The 22,283-nt window shown below is 44.1% G+C and overlaps 1 protein-coding gene across 2 annotated transcripts in view; it reads right to left on the bottom strand.

Annotated features, from left to right (window-relative positions):
* Window positions 1-956: 956 nt before the first annotated feature.
* The window catches only part of LOC120908350 (G protein-coupled receptor kinase 2), a 58,380-nt gene continuing 37,053 nt past the window's right edge, over window positions 957-22,283 (bottom strand). For both annotated transcript variants that reach the window (XM_040319265.1, XM_040319266.1), the window contains exons 6-13: window positions 19,931-20,244; window positions 19,590-19,689; window positions 9,225-9,330; window positions 6,059-6,248; window positions 5,734-5,982; window positions 5,284-5,645; window positions 4,920-5,183; window positions 957-4,820 (exon numbers count right to left, since the gene is read on the bottom strand). In XM_040319265.1, coding sequence (XP_040175199.1) covers window positions 4,719-4,820; window positions 4,920-5,183; window positions 5,284-5,645; window positions 5,734-5,982; window positions 6,059-6,248; window positions 9,225-9,330; window positions 19,590-19,689; window positions 19,931-20,244 — 1,687 coding nt within the window. In that variant the 3' untranslated portion in view covers window positions 957-4,718. The remainder of the gene's footprint in view (window positions 4,821-4,919; window positions 5,184-5,283; window positions 5,646-5,733; window positions 5,983-6,058; window positions 6,249-9,224; window positions 9,331-19,589; window positions 19,690-19,930; window positions 20,245-22,283) is intronic.

Genomic DNA, 22,283 nt, shown 5'->3' with positions numbered 1-22,283 from the left:
CAGCGTCGATGAAAACAAATCGATTCGTAAAATTTCATCGTTAATAATTAAACAATACAGTTTGTTCATTACTGATGCGCTCGAATTAAGACAAAGGTGTTAGGAACAAGTTTGCTGTGCAACCAGAACTTGAAGATCGAACATTTATAGATGCTGCGATAATGCCTTTATGGTGTCACTTGTTCTTATACAACCTGTTAAGAAATGTGATGTGGATTACATATGGTCAAGAGGTTTGTTTAACCAATGAAAAGCAAGGAAACATCATTAATGAAAATGAAAGTAAGTACAGTCTGTTCCCGAGTTACGCGGATTTGGAGATACGCGGTTTTCTAAATTTGACAGATCAAATTTGCCTCAAGAATTGTCCAATGCAATATAAATTGCATTTTTGGTAGTAAATTGAATCCATTTAAAAGTTTAAAATATCAGAAAGTTCTGCACGAATCGTATCAAATAAATGATTAAGTGTTCAACACTACTAAATTTAATAAAAAATACCGAGTAATCAATTATATTTTGGGCAAAACCGCGAAATTCGACTTACACCGATATTCGAGTTACGCGGATTGCTCGGGAACGTACAAACCGCGAAACTCGGGAACAGACTATACATACGAAACTAAATACATGATATATTAAAATCAAAATATTTCAATTGTAATAAATAAACGAAATAAAAATATATGAAATAAGGAACAAATAAGGTGGTATGTATAAGAATTAATGAACAAATAGAACAACCGATGGACAGATCAACAACATGATAACTAACAACAGAAGTACTGAAACACAAATATACCATCACAAATTCATAAAAATTAAATTAGATAATTGCCAGTAAAATGTATAAACCTGTTCAAGCTCATAGAAATGAAAAAAAGCAACATGCCATTTTGAATGTAGTTTAATAAAGTCATCATACTTATAACATTTCACATTCCCAACTGCGTAACTGAATTTAATTTAAATTTCTCTATTTATTATTTAGTTGTATGCATTTTTCCAACCTCCCGCGACCGACCTCTTGCCCACGCCTTTGCCACATAGGTTGCATCCTAGCTGGCTCGAATCATTAGACACACCGTAATTTATTTCCCACCCTGTCTCTATTCAAAAAATTTGGAATTTATTCCACCCTCTGCTGATATTACACACACGTAAAAATTTATATATATATATATAGTTCTCATGGGAGATTTTTTGCTTAATTACTTTTATCGATGAAATTCTATTATGGTTGGTGTGGTTGACTCTTTCGATACAATGGACAAACACACACACACGCACTAGTGTAGCAAATACAATCCAATTGTCACTTCCTAACTAGCATTTGCATACCTTACTACACACATCGTCCATCCATAGATGCATTCCCTCCACGATTAATTTTGTGCGATCGTACTAAATGAGCTTGAAGAATGCCAATTTTTGGCTACACATCGACTACCTACAACTTCGTTCGCACCAGCGGACGACTATTCCCGCCCAGCGATCCAATATTTAGTAGCCATCGAATGTTATCGTTTTGTGTTTGTGGTTCACAAATGTTCTTGTACTGTTTCCATGTAGTGTCAAATTTGGAGAGTATCAAACACACGCAGAAGATTGTAAATATTTGGCAATCTGTGTACTCAAAGCTCGAAAGCCAATTCGATTTCGCGCCCCGGAACTTTGTTTGCCTTTGCAGCAGCTTTTCTTCATCTCGTGTTTAAACATCACTGAAAATGTTAAAACACATGCTATCAATCTTCCAACTTAAAACGTGGGTCTGTAGCCGTCTGTTTCACTTCACTGCAGGACACAATCAACCGCAAGACGGGGTGGAAGTTTATCTCTTGTTTCATTCACCTTTCGGTACATTCCTCTACCGCTACTATATACAGGACGATAAAAAAACACACACACACACATCGGAGAGGAGAGGAGTTTGTGCTACAGTTTGATAAGATGCGTTACACGAACTGTTCTAATTCTCCACAATTATTTATATATGCATACATGTATGTATAGTTTGCGCTAGCGCTTTGTCTTTTACAGACACGAGTGTATAAGCTTCGGGGCTTCTCAATTCTCTAATATAATCATAACAACTTAACCCTAAATATCTCGACAAGAAAAAAAAAACAAGCACAAACGCGTCCAAACTGCTACAAGAAAAGCACACATACATAAACTGCAGCAGCACAATATGTATATAGGTGGCTCAATCACAAAAACAAAACTGAATTATTTGTGCTTTTCTGTATTCGATATTGCCTTTTCAATGTTTAAGCTTTTAAATAAAACGAGTACAACACACTGGTAGGAGTGGCCCCCCGTGTGTGCAGTTGTGCTTTCGCATAAAACTTAGGTCTAAACGTTGTGAGGCGCAGTACAGCTTACAGTTTAAAATAGAAAATACCAAACAAAAGCACGCAGCGTTCGCTCGCTCATTAGCTTCGTACTATCGACTGGATACTACGTATGTTTTGAACACAATACTTTAAAGATTCAGTAAAACGCTAACCAATTCCCGCTCCTACCGCCGCACATTGATTAAAGCTAAAACAGCCCTAGTTAATGATTGCTTTCACTCATTACTTGTTTATGTTTAGTATTATATTTTTTGTTCTCTCTCTCTTTCTCTCTCTCTCTCTCTCTTTCTCTAATCTGTTTCTCTCCTTCCTTCTTTTGCACTTTTCGCCATTCTCGTACCCCTTTTCAGATTTGTTCTTTACACTTAGCAGTAACGCTTCGGTAACTAGGTTTAAGTTTGTTCATAATGTATGCCGTATGATTGACAAATCCCGACCTTGCTCGAGAGTCCTCCTCCATCTACGATTCATTTCGCTTTTTTGAGTAAGAGAAAGTGAGTGTAAGTGTGTATGTGTATATATATGTGTGTGCGTTTTTTTGTTTTCTATATAAAGGGAGGAGTTTTTGTTGTTTTTGTTCTTGTTGTGTTTCTATATAATGGATAGTATGCGTGCGATAGAGTTATTCAATTTCCTCCCTGTTCCTCAACTTCTTCCAGCCACGGAGGGTTCTCTCTATTAATCTTATAATTGATTAGTACATGAGTATGAAAACTGTTAAAAAGTGACCTTTTCAACCATTCGAATATTAAGAGTTTCTTCATTCAATTACTTCCCCCCACTTTCGTCCTGCTTCTACGATGGAAATGCAACAACTAACGGCTTTTTCAATTTCATTGGTGCAAAATTAAGTGACAATCATTACACGGTACCGCGAAGTGTAAGCCTCATAAAGACAAACTAAATGTCTGTAAACAAAACAAGACACATAAGCTGTAAATCTGACGCTAAAAGCTAAGTTAGGTGTGCAGCGTTCGTTGAATATTCTAAGCATGCATGAGCATTATGATAGGAAAAAAAACCAGGAATAGCAACACAAAACCTCATTTGCTTTGTTTCACAGACAGGATTTCTCTGTGGAGCGATCATTAAAAACGAGATACAATCCCTCCTCTTTTCAAATGAGTGTGAAATATGCGCTTTTTCTATTTTCAAAGTAGATTTTTTCTTGTTGTTGTTGGCTTATTTCACACAACCAACTTGAAACAACAAAAAGCTCGATCGATAAACAGCAGCGATACATTTCGTCAGCAAAGCGCACGTCCATTCTACGCTGTACATGCGCCGGCATCTCACACCGGCACGATGAAAGACGGGATATGGGGACCCATTCAAGCTTTGGTAAGATTTCTTTATTTTTCGTCCATATTCACTGATTGTGTTGTACACCTGGCAGTTAACATAAACATAAAGATAGGTGTGCCGCCTAGATGCAGTTGCTGTAACTCAGTCATGTTTTCAATTAAAAAACACACTCTCTCTCACACACACCTAGGCAGCACGGTCTGTCCCACGGTTTTGTTGTAGTATTCTACGGTCACATAAACAAATTCCTACTTCTTTTCGATACAATAAAAAAAAACATAAACATTTGACACTGTGTTATCATTCGAACGCGTGTTCCCAGCGGATGGCCACATGGGAGTGGCAGAATAAAAAAAAACTCATGTCGTAAAACTTATTTTTTTACTACCATCATCATTATTATATATACTTCCACGAGAAGAAGTACAAACTTGTACATTTGTACCATTTACGGGTATCTACTTAGGGCAATGAAATTCTAATTAGTCCATTAGCTCGGCTCTTCTTTTCGACGGTCGATAAAATACGTCCAGCTTTGTTATCGAGGGCACAAGTTTCCGTGTCGATTAGTTTCATATTTGCAATCTCTTATCATTGTTCATTACCTACTATTCGTGCGTATGAGAAAAAATGTTCATGTGCGTTTGTAATTGTGTAGCATTGACTGAGTGAGTTGGTTTATGGTGTGACCATAATTCATAGAAGATTCATGTCCTGTTTTTACGCGTTCTGTTTCAACCTGACCACTCGGCAGTATGTTAAGTCACGCAAAATGATGTTTTTCCTGTTTGCTTAACACACAATACGAGCCCGGTTCCTTCCATTGAGCGTCAGCTTGCGGTGAGGGATATGCAAAATTTGCATACAATGTCGATTGCGAACAAAGCATTCCACATCTTTCCGCGCACGCTATTTGCTGCTACTATTAGCTACTAAAGGTTGTTTTTTCCAGCTCTTGCCATCTCCAGGATGGACACTTTACACTGTCAAGTCTCGCCGTGGCCGCGCAGTTTGGTCCTGCATGCACGATTTTCCCCCCCAATCCAATTACACCTATCAACTCTCATTTGGCGCCTGGCTACAGCTGACCGTTGTTTGACTAGAGGATAACAGCTTCTCGTTGAATGGAACCGGTTTTTCGCGGGGCGTTTGCTTCTTCTGTAAACAAAAAGACAAGCAATCGTACAGATAAGATAAAAGCGGCTCAAATGACAAGGGTACAGCAAGAACGTGTAATCAGCCCTCACATGTACTTACTTTTCTTCGAAACGGAAAACAACCAGGCTTCTCCACTACCGGCGGTGCGTTGACGAGCAGATCCGGTGTCGGGCACTCGTTCGCACCGAACACGTTCAGTTCCCGGAAGCACTCCGTTTCGATCATCTCGTCCTGCCACGGTATCGACACTGAGCCGGTATTAAACTTGGTGTAGAAATTCTCATCCGTCGCGTCCAGATTGACACCCTTCACGGTGGAAAATTGCTCAATATCCAGTACGTCTTTGGCATAAACGGCGTGCGGCTGAAATAGTGTTAGAGAGTCCGTTAGTCAGCGCCGCCATTTTCATTTTCCAGCGAACTGCTTCACCCGCTATTAAACGCACGCGCTTCACAACACTTACATCCGGCACAAACGGGGGATCATTTAGTCCAGCTTCGAGCCGTTTCCAGTTAATACTGTTAAAGAATGGATTCAGTTTCACTTCGCGCGCACCGTGCCGCCCATTGCGGCAACCGAGCCGGCTTTTGACCGCTTTTACGAGCAGCTGCTGGCACAACGATTTGGCGTCATCACTGAATTTGTGCGAATACTTTTCCGCGTCCTCCTTCACCCGCCGATCGACTTCCTCTCGCTTCACCTTCTCCTTGCGGGCACGGAACGGAGCCTGTCCCTCGATCATCTCGTACAGCAAGCAGCCGAAGCTGAACCAATCCGGCGAGAATGAGTACTTCTCGTTGTCAATCACCTCCGGTGCCATGTATCCTGCGGGTGTGTGAAGGAAAGCGAGACAATAGCAAAATTTTAAACTAATCACTCAATAGCACACAACCACGCCACAATGCTCACTTACCGACTGTACCCACTCTCCCCCTGACCATCTCACCCTCCGGTATCTCGACGGCCAGTCCCAGGTCCGAGATGCGCACGTGCCCATGGTCGTCTAGCAGAATGTTTTCCGGCTTGCAATCTCGGTACACAATGCCCTGCTGGTGTAGGTGTTCCAGCCCGCAGACCACCTCCGCCGCATAGAACCGGGCACGGGACAGTTCAAAGCCCGGTTCGCCTCCCATGTTGTAGATGTGAAACTTCAGATCACCGCCTATGATTGCGGGAGAAAAGGGCACGTTAGTTGTGGGGCTCGAAAATGGCCGCCAGATTGGGTCGCTCTTCCTTACCGTTCATAATCGTCAGCACTAGACACAGGGCGTCCTTCGTCTCATACGCGTACGCTAGGTTCACCACGAAGCGAGAGTTTATCTTCTGCAGAATTTGCTTTTCTATCAGCACCATCGATTCACCCTTTCGCTTTTTGATGCGCTTCTTCTCCAGCTTCTTGCAAGCATACATCTTTCCAGTGGCCCGTACCTGCAAATAAGTAGTAGAAAACGTTGAATGCAATGTTAGCGTGCAAAACCATCCTCAATCGTCTCGTTTCGGTGCACTGTGGAACCGCACCGAAGCACCGAACAAATGGGCGCAATTAAACGTTTGCTCTTGAGATTGAATCAATTAACATCCAATCACGATGATCATATGCCTCCTCCAGCCTGTGGAATCAGTTAAGTAAGAGCAAGTGTTCAATTCAATTAATCAAACACACTTCAAGCAACTATTATGACCATATAACCATCATAAATTGATTTCCATCTTGAATTGGGGTTTTCCTTACAATTAAAGGGTAAAATCTCAATAAAGCTGCAACGTTATATAAACTCTAACAAAATGCCCCCTTTATAACAATTATATTAGTTTTACTGTCATTCCTTTTGTGCCAGATCGGACTGAAGCTATCTTTCCTCCAGAAGGATATCTAGCAGTGCAGGTACATTCGAAACGCCATGAATTATTCATTGTGCAAAAACGTTCCATTTGCTGTTCTCGTTGCTTGCACCGCCCCGTTGAAACAACCAAAACACGAGAGCACAACCATATTCCGGTCGTTTTCGCCTTTGCTGCTTCTTCCTTTCGAATTGTGCTCACTTTGTTTGCATTTGCGACAACATCTCGATTTAAATCTGAATTACAAACAGTTTCAAACACGGCGAGCAAAAACCCAACATAAATCCATGTACCTAAAGTAGCTTTGTCTACGCTATATCCCCCGGCCAGAACGCGGTGAAGCGTTGCTAGCTGGCACGGAGCTTGCATTTCCAGCACCACGCCAATCCTTAAGCATTCCAGCCAGCCAGCGAGGACGAGATTGTACAACGACCAACTATATCATGCGATTCAGATCCCTTTTCATCCCCCTTCAGACACGGTGTTGTGCCAACTGCCCGCTCCCTATCGAAAGACCCAATCAGAAACGGAATCCGACCGTGTGCAAACCAACATTGGTACATTAGCCCGGGCCCCAAGCAGTGGATAGTCAAGCCAGGAGGAAGAAACTTGTTTTCTTGGACCGGCAGCTTCACAGTATGCTGAACTCTTTTCTCCGCTTCCTTTCTGCATACCAATTACTTGCATTCTACTGCCACTGCTCTACAGCATCTTTCCCGGCCAAGCGCCAAGAAACCATCCGGTCGAGAGATTCTTCCGATGTTTCCGATGGACGACACGATGCTCGATACGTTTGATTGAAAATCAAAGCAAAAGGTACACCACACCCTGCCCCGGGTATTCTCTTGTGCATTCCGACGCTGTCATCATTCGACAGGGAAAAGCGGAGAAAATTGGCGAAAGGATAGACAATTTACACGCTGCAGCGTGTAATACATTGCATCACTATCGATCACGACGGGGACAGAGATCGTGCCGAGGGCGCTATTTTCGCGGCTCCTAATCAATATTAATAGCAATCACACTTATTTACCGCCTTATCCCGCCTGTTCATTTGCAGGACAATCCTTTCCAAGTGTTGGGAATGGTATTCTCGCTACATCGTTAGTATGCTCGCTTTGGTCTAGTGAAGCAAACAATAAAAAAACAACAATGTATCATGAAAGTGCTCCCTCGAGGCCATTTCTTTTCTTGCTATTTTTTGTTTCCTTGATGGCCGGTCAACTGCTGAAAACGTGCGGAAAGAGCCAAAAGCAAGACGAACGGAATGGAAAATAAAACAACCCAAAAAGAGACTACATGTCGTCCGATTCGCGCCCGCATCTCCGTTAAGCTCGCCCCGGCGCTATCCCCACAACGCCCAAGTGGACAGCCTGGGTAGTGTTGCTACTCTGCTGATTCTTTGCTTGATAAAATCACGACAGTCGCTGGAGATGGGGAGAGGCATGTTGCTAAAATAAAACCACGATCCCTTGGAACTTGTGGTCTTTTTCGCAGCCTTCTGGAAACGCAACGGGACGTGCTCGCATCTAAAGAAATCGTTAGGAAGATTGGAAAATTCTAGCCTTCTTCCTTGGAAGTCGTTTCATCATAAGCCACCGCTTTTTTCCGGTTGCTTCGCCCGAAACCGTGCATGCTACCCCCGTAACCGAGAGAAATAGAGAAAGGGAGAGAATGAGCACACAGCAAGACGAAACCGAATGCACGCTCGTTTGGCCGGATTAACACACAGCACACATACACACACCAAAGCTTTAAGAAAATCGATACCCGGTCACGGTGATGATGGTGATGGGACGTGCATCCCCGCGAGCGGCGACTACGGTGAGCAGGGGGGAAAGAGACAGGGGCATAATTGCAACAAATGCGATGGAGTATCCAATCGTCCGCCCTTATTTGCATCCACTTTAATTATGCACCCCAGCATACAAACAAAAAATCACCCTAGGGAGAAAAGAATGCTTCAATTTGCGCAACATGAATAGTGCATTTTTCCAATTCCAGTTATTACGTTTTTAAACAATATTTACTTAAATTAATAAACACTCGCGAATAATCAGAAACTTGATTAGGCGTTTAAATGTTGCCATGCGTTATTCTATTCAAATTATTTTGTGAAACTGTTTTACATTTTGGTGTTCCTATCCGTAGGAACAAACTTTCACCAAGCTTTGGTATTTTCTGCATATTTTCTAAGAAGTACAATCTTCGACCACATAAACGAGAACTCATTTGTCTCCCGTTTGTTTGCCTTTCTTTTCATAATTGCACCACCACAGTTCCAAGATTCAGCAGAAAGATATTTGCCCAATGCTCCTGAAACTTATAAAGAAACACCCAACCGGAATGCCTTTTCAATAGCAACAACTCGCCCGCTGTCTGTTTTCTCTGTTATTTCGACAATTTCGTTCCAGTTGCTTCGAAACACTCTCAACCGCTTTTCGCAAACGATTCGTTTCGCAAATCGAGAAGAAAAACAGAAAACAGCGAAACCATTTGTGTGGATGCTAGCGAGACCAGCACAGCCGCTCGCTCAAACTTTCTGCTTCCAGCGACACCTACCTGACATGCGCAGACTTCGCCGAAGCCACCCTTTCCGAGGACGCGGTACATGCGGAAAGTTTTGTAAGTAATCGGCTGAGCTTCGAGCCACTTCCACTGAAGATATCTGTAATGGAAAAAGAAAACAAAAAGGAACATCGTGAAAAAAAATGGTTGAAGGTACGCGCGCAAAAAAAACGCATCCCGAAACAAACAAACAAACAAACAAATTAATACGCCCCAGGGTTCATAATCAAGCAGAAACGATCTTTAAAACACACGAAAGAAAGTCACTGAAACACCACACAATGGAAAGTGCAAACTTTAACTCGGATCATGCAAGATTGTGATGGGGGCCAGCCACCAGCATGCTGTAAAACTCGCAGAGTAAAACAACAAGATGGTGGTAAGTGCCCGATTCCCTGCCAGCTTGGAATCCTATCAACGAGCGATGGTGCTAAGACGGCTTTCCATCAAACTCTTTCCCAGCGGTGTGCCGGTTTTTTTTTTTATCACTCAAGCGCACTCTTTTAGACATTTCTTGCTTCTGCCAATCGTTGTGGGTTGCTGTCAGGACAATATAAAACCGAACACAATCCCTCTCGATGTGGTGGTATGATCTTAAGGGACGTAAAAATAGCCTACCATGTGTGTATGTGTGTGTGTTTGTGTTACGGTAAGTGCAATCCTCTCGATCTTCCAGAAGCTTAACGCCGGCGTCCCAAAGGCCGCAGCACACGCCCGAAACGAAAATGCTTCGCGCTGTTGCATTCCTTTCCTTTCTTTTTTCCAGCAAATCGTCCAAGAAACAGCACAAAAAGCCAAACACTACGCACACGTTTTCTTAGTCGTGGTGAATTAAATCAAGAAAACTGTAGTGAGCAGTGGAATAGACAACAGTAACACACACGATTTCAGGTGCGAAATAGAGTACCGCCTACGAATTGGAGTGATTATTTTTATAACCAACATCTGCCCACGCTTAGAGCAAGGATCGATATATTAGTGACGACAGGAACAGGATTGATGTATTCGTTGACTTGAGCTGTCCAATTTTGTCTATTTTTAAGAATACGAGGATTTTTTGCTCTTAATATTCAGGTGAGCATGATCCTTTGCACTGTTTTTTTTTTTAATGCTAATATTTAAAAACTTTTGTACATTTTGTACGTCTCTTTTTAAAATAATTTCAATTGAATGCTAGTCAACCCTTTCTGATATTATAAACAGTCTGAATTTGACAAGTTAATACAATATGATTGATTTAGCCATATGAAGCACCCTTGCAGCATCGAGTTATGGTCTAATTTAAACATTAATTTTACCATTATTTACGTTATTACTTACAATATTTGTTCATGTTTATGTTAACCTTCATAAACGCAACCACAGCCCGTCTCGTGGTATAGTCGTAGTCATAGGACTTAACAACATGCCCGTCATGGATTCAAGCCCCTAATAGACCGTGCCGTCGTACGTAGGGCTGACTATCCTGCTATAGGGGTAATCCAAAAGTCACTGAAAGCCAGCCCCACAAGTGTAGTGTAGTGTTGGGTAATTTAGATCCAGATTCATGAATCTGAATGAATCTTTGGAATGATTCAATGAATCTGAATCCCGATTGGAAAGATTCATACATCTCTAAAATTTATAAACCTTGAGCTTTTTGTTATTCTTCTTTTTGGCGTAAAAATCTGCGTGGTCATGCCAGCCTATACAGGCTTTTGAGACTTCTTGGAAAGTACAACGCAGTTGAACTGACAACGGGCAAATTACAAATTCATGAATCTTTGAAGATACGTAAATCTTTAGAGATTCATGAATCTTTGAAGATTTGACTCGAGATTCGAATCACTCATCACATTCATATGAATGAATCTCAACAAAAGATTCATGAAACTCAACACTACACAAGTGGTACAGGCAGGCCTTGACCGACAACGGTTGTTGAGCCAAAAGAAGAAGAAACGCAACTACAAAGGAGTCTATTGCTCAGACAATGCTCACAATCAGGAAGAGAGATTCAACAACATTCCATCATCACTGCCGAGACTGGGTGAGCTTGTGCCGGCAGAACCGCGGAAACACATAAACAAAAAAAATCCCATAAAACTAATCGTACGTGGTCGTTGTTTTACTTCATATTACGGTTCCCATTCCCTTCACTAACCATGCGTATCAATCATGGCTGAAGCCGAAGTCGAACGGAACTGTCTTCTGCTCCGGCAGGCCATCTATAGCCTTAGCCGTGTGTCGTTGCGTTCCAACCATCCAAAACGGGGTGACAAACGATGGGCTTATCAGCAAACGACCGAAGCGCGCTCTACGCTTCAGGCGTTTCCGTCGTCGGTCCCAGGTCCCAGCATCAATTCGGCACGATTACCCGGGTAAATGTGAACCGAATGCCGGTCGGATGACGCGTCTATCTATGGAGACCACTACCACCGCAAGCACCGAAGCGAAACAGATCCCTCTGCTCATGGACAGTGAACACCCAAAATTGCATCGTCTCTTCCATTTGCTTTCCAGGGGCCGAAGCGCTTTGGTTATCACAAACATAGGACAGAGCCGGTACGTACGTTGCTCATATTCATAAGGAATTCTTAGAAAATTAAACATACCACATACAACATACAACATATCGGAGAGTTCGTGCTAAGGCTGGCCGTTGTGATGCAGCATTCCAACAGTTTGGTGGGATACATTATTGATACAGTTGCGTCTCCCGTCCAACCAGATACATGCAAGTTTGCTATCGACCAACGCCGATGGAGATGTAAATGTCGTAAAAGTTTTCTCTGAAAACGTTTCCTCGACCTCCAATTCCATTCCACTGAAAGCTCACAAGTCCGGCGAACGAGTTATGTTTCCCCATACGCCGTTCAGCAGCGCAGTACAAACACATGCGAGCAAAGCGAACACATGATCAGGGATTGGATCCCGAAGAAAAACAGGCAGAGATAGAGAGAGAGGGAGCAAGGAGAGAGAGAAAATAAGAGCTTGTCGAAACCAAACGTAGCTAGTCGGGCAGGACAACATTGGCAAACAAACACGATACGTGTAATCGAGAAATAATTGAATTAGACCAGCGAAGAGATCCTACCCTCCAGAGTTGACAAGTGATTTACTCGCACAGTGTACGAGAACGCCAAGGACTCGTTTCTGGTGTGCTGCATGCGAACGAACGATTCAATTCCGGGCCACCCCTCTGCGCGGAGCATTGGGAACGGCTTGTAGTGCTATGCGCCCGCGGGACAGAGAAAGCCTTTCCCGCGACTATCCCAACGCAAAGCTTACACTCTGAGTATGTGTCTGAGTATGTGTGGAATTGTGTGAGTGTATTTGCGAGGGATGGAAAAACGGCAAACATCATTAATTCATGGATGATGTATGTTTTGCTAGGGTGTATGTTTAATAGCTGACAAACATTGCACGGGAAGTGAGAAGCGAACGAAAGGGGAGTAGTGGCGCGGCTCTTGTTTGCTCGCAAATGCAACCAGGCAGGCAGTGCGGAGATTGGCAACTCTGTCGGGAAACATTTGCCAGCTCTTCTTACCCTGCGCCAGACTGAGTGGCGATGAAACGCCAAACACGACGACAGGCACACACCGAGAAGCACAGAGAGAAACGCCAAAAGACCGGAAGTCATCCGTCAAAGTTTACGTCTTTATTGATTTTATGTTTGCATCGCGCGCACCCCTCTGCAATAGCAAGGGAAAGGAACAGTGCAGCTTTCCCGCTATTCGGGGAACTTGGACGGAGAGTTGTTTTATCACAAATTGGCTAAATAATGAGCATCATAAAGTACGGGGTGCTGAATTGCATCTAATTACGGGAAGGTTTTACTGATTTCCTTTGCAGATAGCTTCGTACGGGTCGGATAAACGGGCGAAGCTTTGATATATAGTACAGCGATGACCCACTTTCCTGGCCAGAGTGCGTCGTCGATTGGATATATCAAAGCAACGAAAATTCTTGGGAAAATTGAAATGTGAAAAAAGGCATAACATATTATGCTAACAAATCATTTCCAAATTTATATAAATGTTGTGCAATAAAAACATTGTTCTGTAATCCTGCCTGTAGTCTTTGTAATCACTGGAAAAGGGCTAATCATGTATTATACCTGTTTTGTTTTACGTAAAATGACATTCGTTCTAGTCGGTCTAATGCAACTGTAAATCTTCATAACAAACCTAAATTTCACGACATATGTGTGCTCCGTTCAACAACCGAAATGCCGTTAAAAATAGTATTAAATTCCATTCAAACAACTACAACTGGTCAAATCAACAAAAACAAAAAATAAACATATATATAGATATATAAGTTGCAGGTCCTACACGAAATGGGGTTGGTAGGTCTCATTCCAAGAGCGGTAAAGTTTGGAAAAATTCAGGAAACTGTATTCCCTTACCGAACCGTGAAATAACCTCTCACATCATAAAATAAGAAAATTTATAAAAGAAACATGCAAAAGATCCTTACGTTAGGGTTTACACAACGATAATATAAAAGATACTTCGCGTTATTTATGAACGTAAAATTTAAGCTCGATTCCAGCTGGGTGATACAACAAGTGCACTAAACAAAGAACAGCAAAGATATGATACTAAACGTTTGAAGTTGTAATATCGAAAGTAGATCATTAAACAGAACATAAACTAAACTACACAAACAAAACGCAATTTCAACGTCTCAACTTGCAAATTGCCATGGTAATGTTAGTATCATACAACTAGTTGATGGAGTATAATGCCGAATGAGTTTCTCATTAGTGGCAGTTTCAGTTTTAATCCACCATACCCATTGGCGTCGAGTGCCCTGCAAGTGCATTAAGCGTCGACTGACCGAAAGGCAGAAGCTTTGTAGCGCAAGTAGTAAATCGAACCTCTAATGAGTCCAGCCAATAATGACTAACCGAGCGCAAACTTCTCAACAAACTGTTCGCCCCATTCTGAGTGCGTAACAGTGTCGTTTAATTACTCACCAAACTGAAAACCTTCGCTAAGAGTCTCAAACCCCTGTGCTGTGGGTAGCTACTAATGACAGTGGATAAAAGTTACCATCGCTCGATTGCTTTCCTACACACAAACGCGCTCCACCCCGATCGTCCCAGGGACTTTTTGTCCTCGTAACGCATCCGTACACACCCCGAAGAGAAAGGGAGAGAAATAGAGAGAGAGTACACCAACGCAGGGTAACAGCAAACAGGGAAGCGCGATGCAACTTGCTCGCTTTCCTTTCCCTCGCAGCTGCATTTCTGGAGCAGCGCAAAAGGCAATCCCATTTCCACGTGACATGAAATGCTGCCATCACTACCACCTACCAGTGTCGCGGTCACAACCGCTGCAAAAGCATAGGAGTACATTGGCTATAATGGTGAAGCCAACCAGTAGAGTCGAAGGAAAGCCAGTGACTTGCAACGATACCTTTCCTCCTGGAAGACGAAGAAATCCATATCGATCCACAGAATAAGCGTTAGTGTGTGTGTGTGTGTTTTTTTCCTCCTGCCTTTGCTTATTCGAGATGTTTTTAGCAGCGTCCAGTGGAAAGTGGAAACTTTCTTTCCGAGATGCGGAAGATTGCTTAGAAAATGCTTTTCTTCCGGGAAGGCAACACCCCGGACGCGAGAGGTGCAGCGTTTGAACAAACGGAACGCAAGTCGACAACTGGAGACAGAAAAACGAGGTAATGGCACTAAAAGGAAATATTATTATGTACCATCTACTCCACCACCAGCCAACCTCCACCACCCATCCAATCAAACCATCTTTCCCCGATTTTCAAACAACACTGGTGTCGTCCCTACCGTACGGTGCCGGTCGGTGGCGAAAGTCAAGAACTGTTTGAGCGCACAGGCGACGGAGGGAAAGAAAAGCAGACTCCAAACGACACTGAGAGGACATTAAAAGCCTTTCCGCGCGCTGGTGTTGCCGGCCGCGCGGTGGAATTTGATATTACATTCCATTCGCTGGAATCGTTTCATCGCTCATTTCATCAACGCTTCATCCTCCGTCTGTAGAAGGGGGGATGATGATATTGTGTGAAGGAGAAGAGAATGGTTGTTGGTTTGCTTCAAAGTTTTGTAATCAATTGTTTGCACTAGCGGTCGTCCGCATTCCACACTTTCTCGAAATCGTGGGCTGTAAATGTTCTACATTTATCAATACCTAAAGCTTCATTCATCAATAACGTAACGCGGATAGGGAGGGGAGAAGGGTTTTCGTCACGACGTTACGATTTGTGACATGAGGGAAAGGGGAGCTTTGGGACTAAAGGAACTAAACGTAATGCCAAATTCCAGCTTGTAGAATCCGGCAAATTTGACCTCTGACACGGCCATAGTGTCAAATTATTCAAACGGATTATGACTATAATAAAGTCAATCTGCATTAGATGGTTGCTTAGGAAGCATCTTCAGCGTTACACCTTAAGTCTTCAGACTTCAGTTCTTCCATCTTCAGTTCTTCGGTCTTCAGTACTTCAGTCTTCAGTACTTCCGCCTTCATTTCTTCCGTCTTCAGCCTTCTGTCAGTTAATTGTTGTAAAATCAGTGCTCATCACAAAATTAATACTTTAACATGATTCTTCTTGATGGTTCATAACGGCCCGCGTACATGCCGGCCTATAAACGCTTTCGAGACTTAATACCACACAGCCAAATAGTCAGTCCTTGCTAATGGAGGGACGATTCGTATAAGGCTTGAACCCACGGTCCATATGAGGCTTTTCTTCCCCCTTTACATTTGTGTTACATTAGGGAGAGATAGCCAAACATTTCAATTTTAGCGTTACGTAACTGATGGATGAAGCCTTCAACGAAACAACCAAGCGTGTTAGAAGTTTTATATTGTACAGCACGCAGGCAAATAGTTGCTAGTCAAGGAAAGCACAAATAGTTGCCTAAGGGGCCATTTTCGTTGCTGTTCGAATGTATGTTCAATGGGACTGCGGGCTTGCTTTAAGAAACGTTAATAAATTCATTTCTACTACAGCATTTTACAGCAGCATTTTTCACCGTCAGATGCGTTTGCTGGTAGTTATTGCTTTTCGCAGTCCGATTGTAATCTACTTATGCAAATGGTTCCCTACATTTTGAATGATAAACGGAAGCATATCCAATAAGATGGAAGAGTACACTCATGCAAGTCAAATAATAACCACGTGCACACCCACCGGATCGGTACAGTGTCCCCGTGTGCAAGTCATGCCACCACCAACTGTAACCATAAATAACTTCTCTCAATTGTCCCACTTTTACTACCACTGCTTTACTCTTGTGCCAGTTGCTTCCTCCACCAATATCCGTCCGCCGGAACCTGGGTCTGCGGGAATAACAAAAAGCTTGCCACCATCATAAATTATCCCGTTACTACGGAAGATTGACAGCACGTACAGCGAGTGTATGCACATGTGAACACGTCCTGGTTCCCGGTACATACACCAACAAATGGTCACCCTTTCAACAAATAGTTGCAATAGTTCAACAACAAAAAGGAACAGCCACGTCATGTTTGCCCTCGCTGCCATTGAGCAAGAGTGCAAACCATGAGCAAACACAATTTTAGCAACAAAGTTAGTTTTCATTGATCCATCCAAAATGTCACTCGGCAGGGCAAGGTGTCCGCACCAGCACTGGCCAGCGGTGTATGAACATATCTACATAAAAAAGAATGAACTGCAATGAAGGAGCGTGATCGAGCGGCTCTCGTATTAGCCTTCTCTCTCTCTCTCTCGATTGAACCTCGAAACTCCGACCAGTTGCCCCCCGGGTCCGTACTAGATTCCAGCGATCACTAAATGGATCTCGTGGCCCGTTAGTGCCGAGAGTCTGCTGCATAAATTACGCCGCACTGACACTGGAGGTTAAGTGTGTTCTACCCGACTCACTGAGCGGCCCTGTTCTGACTGCTTCTCGGACAATTACATACGTAAACATTCATGTCTAAGCGTCGAGAGCGGCCGTTGGTCCAATCGGCGCAACGTTCACCCCAGGAGAGGCCGATAATTCGTGCTAATTGGAAAGGCGTACGATATAGCTCGGGGACACCTACGTACCAGTTAAAACACTCGAACGGCAGAGACAATTGAATCACACTCGCCTATACAAAACTCTCCAGTCGTGTGTTCTCGTTGAGTCACGAGCAAAGCAAAGCATGGAATAAAATTATTCCTCCAGCAATGTTTCTGTGTTTTCTACAGCTAAAGTCAATTGGCATTTAAATACATAGATCGATTGATCGGGACGCACAACCTCGTTTCATTCTACTATAATAATAATATCAGCGGAAATTGGACTCGTCTTTATCAGATTAAATATTTTATCAGAGATCGAATGCTACGTTTTATATTTAAATTATGAAGTTCTCTCCACAATGCCGACTTCATGCTAAGAACGAAGTGCTTTCTACTTGCTACCATTTTTACCATACCTATCGAAAATTCCAAATCCATGACCCAAAGGCACCTCAATAAAGCAATTAGCGTTGCCTTCAGTCATAACTGTAAACTTCCAACTCGATTGCCCAAGGATTCTGGGGAACAGAGACTCATACAGATTCACTTCTCCAAACCACTCCAAGTGCCCTCACAATTCGTCTTTCGCCACGCGCTTTGCTATAATTTATTGAGTGCCCAGTTGCGCTCCGCTGCCTATCGCACACCGGCGTCAAACGACAACCAAGAAGCTAATGTGGCATGAAAAATGGAAAAGTAAACTCGATTTTGCATTGTTACTTCCCACTTTCACCGTGCAAAAAGCAGCTCGAGATTGTCTCCGTTCGGCTGCTGCGGCGGGGCACGGCGACAGAATGTTCCATCTGGAGACATTGAATCCGAAACCACATCAATCACTTCCTTCTGCACAACACTGAATCAGGTGCTAGAAGCACACAGCCGCTACTGCCAGGACACCACCATGGGCACTTGCCACCGGTGTCAACTAACACAAACGGCACAAATGCCGCCACAGCAGTCAGATGGCGGTAGTCAGTCACAATCTTCGCGAAATAGGATCAGCCTTGAAAGTAGGACCAAGGCCCCCTGCACCGATGCCCCACATGAGAGCTGGCGCTGCCCATATGCCCATAACGCACAATCGTCGCCCGCGTCCTCGGTCTGTCCATCAGCGCAAATATGCTGCACGTGGCAAATCGCAGCTACATCCTCGCATTTCGACTTTGGATCGAGACACGAACGCCACGAACAAGAAAAGGCTTCCCCGTCAGGAGGTAAAAGCTATTTTCACTCAAAAATATATTATTGCCAGCTTTTAGATTGGAAAATTCAATTTCACTTCGCGCACGCTTCGATCAACACAGGTTTCCCGGCCCATTTTTTCTCCCCCCAGCTTCTCATGAAAGGTTTGAGCTACTTAGACATACTTCTATATGTTTTCTTCTGCTTAAGTTGAAACGTTACCCACCCCTGTGAAGGTCACCGATTCGCACGACGGCGACAACGCCCCACGACAGTCGAGATTTTGAGCATGACAGCGCGCGTGTGGGAAAACGCTCCACCTGACGCACAAAAGTTGCTGTTGAACCGAGTCTTTAGAATTCTTTTCTCCGAAATTCTAGCCTTGAAAATGTACGCCTTTACCACGTTAAAAAAAAGGCCCAATTTGATATCCTTCGTTGCACAGGAGTTGTTTAAAACCCTGTCGCAGAATGAAACCCCGTCACCAGTACTACCTTAGCCGGTTGTCTGCACCACTTCTGTACCGCTGCAAAGCATCAAAGACATACATTATCCTGCTAGCCTACGCTGAGGAGGACACTCGAGACCAAAAGCCTGTCATTATCGACCATACAGCCAGCAAGCAACCAGCCCTAATCACAGTCCCTTGTTGTACAGCAGACTGGGGAAATTCGAGCAATGCAAACCACAACCGGCAAGAATAGTTCCATCCGGTGCAACCATCCCTGCTGCCGCCATTAGTGGGTCAGGTTTAATCCCTTGCCCAGGGTCTTCCGGCATGTCGTAATGTTTTCAGCAGCGTCTTCATCGGTACCCCATACATCCGTACCGGTGGAAGACAGACGGACCGGTAAAATCGAGCAAACATTCATCTCCAGCTCAACAAAACGATTGCGGTATAGGTATTTTGCTTGGCATTGGCTTTGGTATTTTACAATTTCAAACCACCCCCCTTTTCCCGTCTGTCGGCTGAGCATTGCTCCATTCGTGACGAATTCAAACATCACAGCTCCACTGGAGCAGAATGCGCCTACTGATTACATCGAAGTGCGCACAAGGATGATGATATCTTTCGGTGGAAATGAAATACGCCAAGACAGGTCCCGGGTCCTGGGGCACACTTTGAGCGGCACTCCGCTCGGTGACCGGTCGTCTTCTCAACCTCCTGTCCCATCGCATACGTACCTGTGGAAGTACATTGAAGCCTCAAATTCCCGGAATGGTTCGCCGGCGAGGAAGGCCCGCACGGCCGTAATGGAAGCCTCGAACAACTCTTTGCTGCCAGCTGAAACGACAAGCGTTAGAGAACATAGGGCGACGGTTAGACGATGGCACTGATGGTAATCGAATGGAAATAGCCATTTAGTAGAATTGCATCGGATTCAGTGGAGAGAGCAGAAAGCAAGCGAGCCGAGCAGGAGGGCTGATCTTTCACAATCGCCCTCGTTTTCGTCGCTCCCTTGCTATCCCTGCCCACTGTCCCCGCTTCTTCTTCTACTCCACCGTTTCACGCACAGCACACCTACTCGAGAGTTTGGTCCGGATCTGCCCCACCATGTCATCGTTCAGCACGTCCAGCACGAACTCGTCCTTCTCGTTGTTGATGGTGTTGGTGGTGACCGAGTTCGAGCCGGTCAAGCTTTTCTCCGGGTCGTCGTGGTTGCTGAGCTTCTTTGTGTCACCACCGATGCCGCTATCGTCGTCGCACTTTCCCCCGTCACTATCGCATCCGCCGCCTCCGCCACTGTCCTCGCGCTGGCTCTCGGTGCAAAGACCGAGGTAGCGCTTCGCGACCTCGAACGCCAGATCGACCCGGTGCTCATCGGCCGCAATTTCGTATCTGCAAGCAAGTATAAAAATGGAGCATACGTTAGTGGAAAGAAATCAGCGACAATCAGGCTAATTACATCGTGCGCGGATCGTGCCATAGTGTGCTCTGTAATGCCTGCTAGGGGTTATCTCCTGTATGTTTGTGGTAGTTTTTGTTGTAAATATTTCAAATTTTCATTACAGAGTATGGCTGCAAATAAATGATTCAAAATGTACTTCATGTTGAATGCATTAAGCTGATACAGTTTCCAGTGATGCTTCCGTATTCCGAACCAAGTGGCTCTCACCTAACAAACTCGAAGCTAATACCCGTTTGCTAAGTGCTTTAAGATGCTAAACTACATCCCTCGGATCGTTGGATCGTCCTTTCTAGTTGCCCTTTGGAGCTCGTGCGTCAAATTTGGAACCTTCTTTCGCTTCATTCTACCCGCCTGTCACAGCCAATTTGTTTCACTAACATCACCGGATCAGGGGTGAGGGGGTACGCGCGGGGTTTAATATGATACCGAGAAGTGTCTGTGTACGTAGTTCAAACAATTGCCACCATAGAAAAGGAACACGGCGAGTTAAAACTTTGCACACCAGCATGCATGCTGCACTAGCAACGGTGCACTCGATGTCATACGATGGTGTGTAGCATTCTTGTGTCCTGGAACGGGTAGAGGAAAGTTCAACCAAGTTCATACCAAGAAGACACCCCTGCCGCTTCCGCGATCATTCCCTCAAGACAACGTCAGCCAAAATTGCATTTGCCTTAAAAGCTAGTTTCGTTCGGTTCTCAACGCCAGGAGCGTTCCCTTGCCGGGCCGGCCAGGACGAAGATGCACATCTTGGACAGGACGGCATCAACACAACGCGATGATGGTGTGTCCCGGATGCAGCAGGATACAAAATTTATGGCCCTACTTTGGCGCTTGCTGTACTTTGCTTCTTGACGTTTGCCACAAGTCGCACATTTTTCCAACAGTGTAGGGGAAACAGGAAGCAAAGGATGAACGTATGACGCTCCACTGGCAGCACTGCTCGGCTTGTTCCGGGGGAGCAAAAAGCAGCAGAGACGCAAGACTTTAACCAACACCAGGGCCATGCGCACGAGGTCCATGCGCAGTAAAGTGCGCTCGGTTCGGTGGTGGAGAGCTGTGCTGATGGGGGCAGTGTGGTAATTGTTAAAATGTGATTAAAAACAAAAGCTCCACGGTTTGACATCATGGAGCAATGGAATAGTGCACCATCGAGCAACCTGGACCAAGTGCAGGACGAAGAACGGGCTTCGGAATCTGGGAGAACTCTCTGCCAGCGAGTGTAGCGACACGTTCATCTGATGACCGGAAAGTATAAAAGGCCAAAAAACCGACCCCAGACCGAGAGTGAAGTGGCACCATAATTCATTTTCGTTTCAAACAAACGAACGACCCAATTCCCGATGGAAATTCTGACACACTGAAAGGGAGGAGAAAGCGAGAAGCGAAGAACACCACATTGTAGCTGCGCTCTAGCACAATTATTGACGCGATTAGTTTCTGCAGTGAAACGTTCCGTTCAGCCCCGTACGGAAAGCGGTAGTTTAGAGAGCACGTACTTCTCGGAATAGAATGAAAACCTAAACACCGCTTGTAGATGGACACTCTTTGATGAAATGTTTTCTAGCGTCAATGTTAGTGTACCCACTCGTTTCAAGAAAATTGATTTATATATCTGTCTAATAGCAAAGTTAAACAATACTGGGTGCTTTAGACGTTAAACTACTTGATTTTGTTCTTCCATCCAAGCAGTTGATGCCTTTGGCATGTGGATATTTGTTCCGGCTCCAAATAGTTGAAGAGCAATGAACAGACCTAACTCGTTTTTATAACAACCAAATTGTTTTTCAGACGTTTATATTCAAATGAGAGCGCCATATCCCCCTACCGAATGATGCCAACGTTTACGTATGCAAGAAAGAAAAACTTCTTACACCAACCTACCGAACCTTTTTCCTTTCACGTTGCATGCTGTAACGGGTGTGCTGTGATCTTTCCTCATATTTGCTCGGCGAAAATCGAAAGCATG

Source organism: Anopheles arabiensis, chromosome 2, assembly GCF_016920715.1.
Source record: "Anopheles arabiensis isolate DONGOLA chromosome 2, AaraD3, whole genome shotgun sequence".
Lineage (NCBI taxonomy): Eukaryota > Metazoa > Arthropoda > Insecta > Diptera > Culicidae > Anopheles > Anopheles arabiensis.
This window is presented reverse-complemented; position numbering and strand designations above follow the sequence as displayed.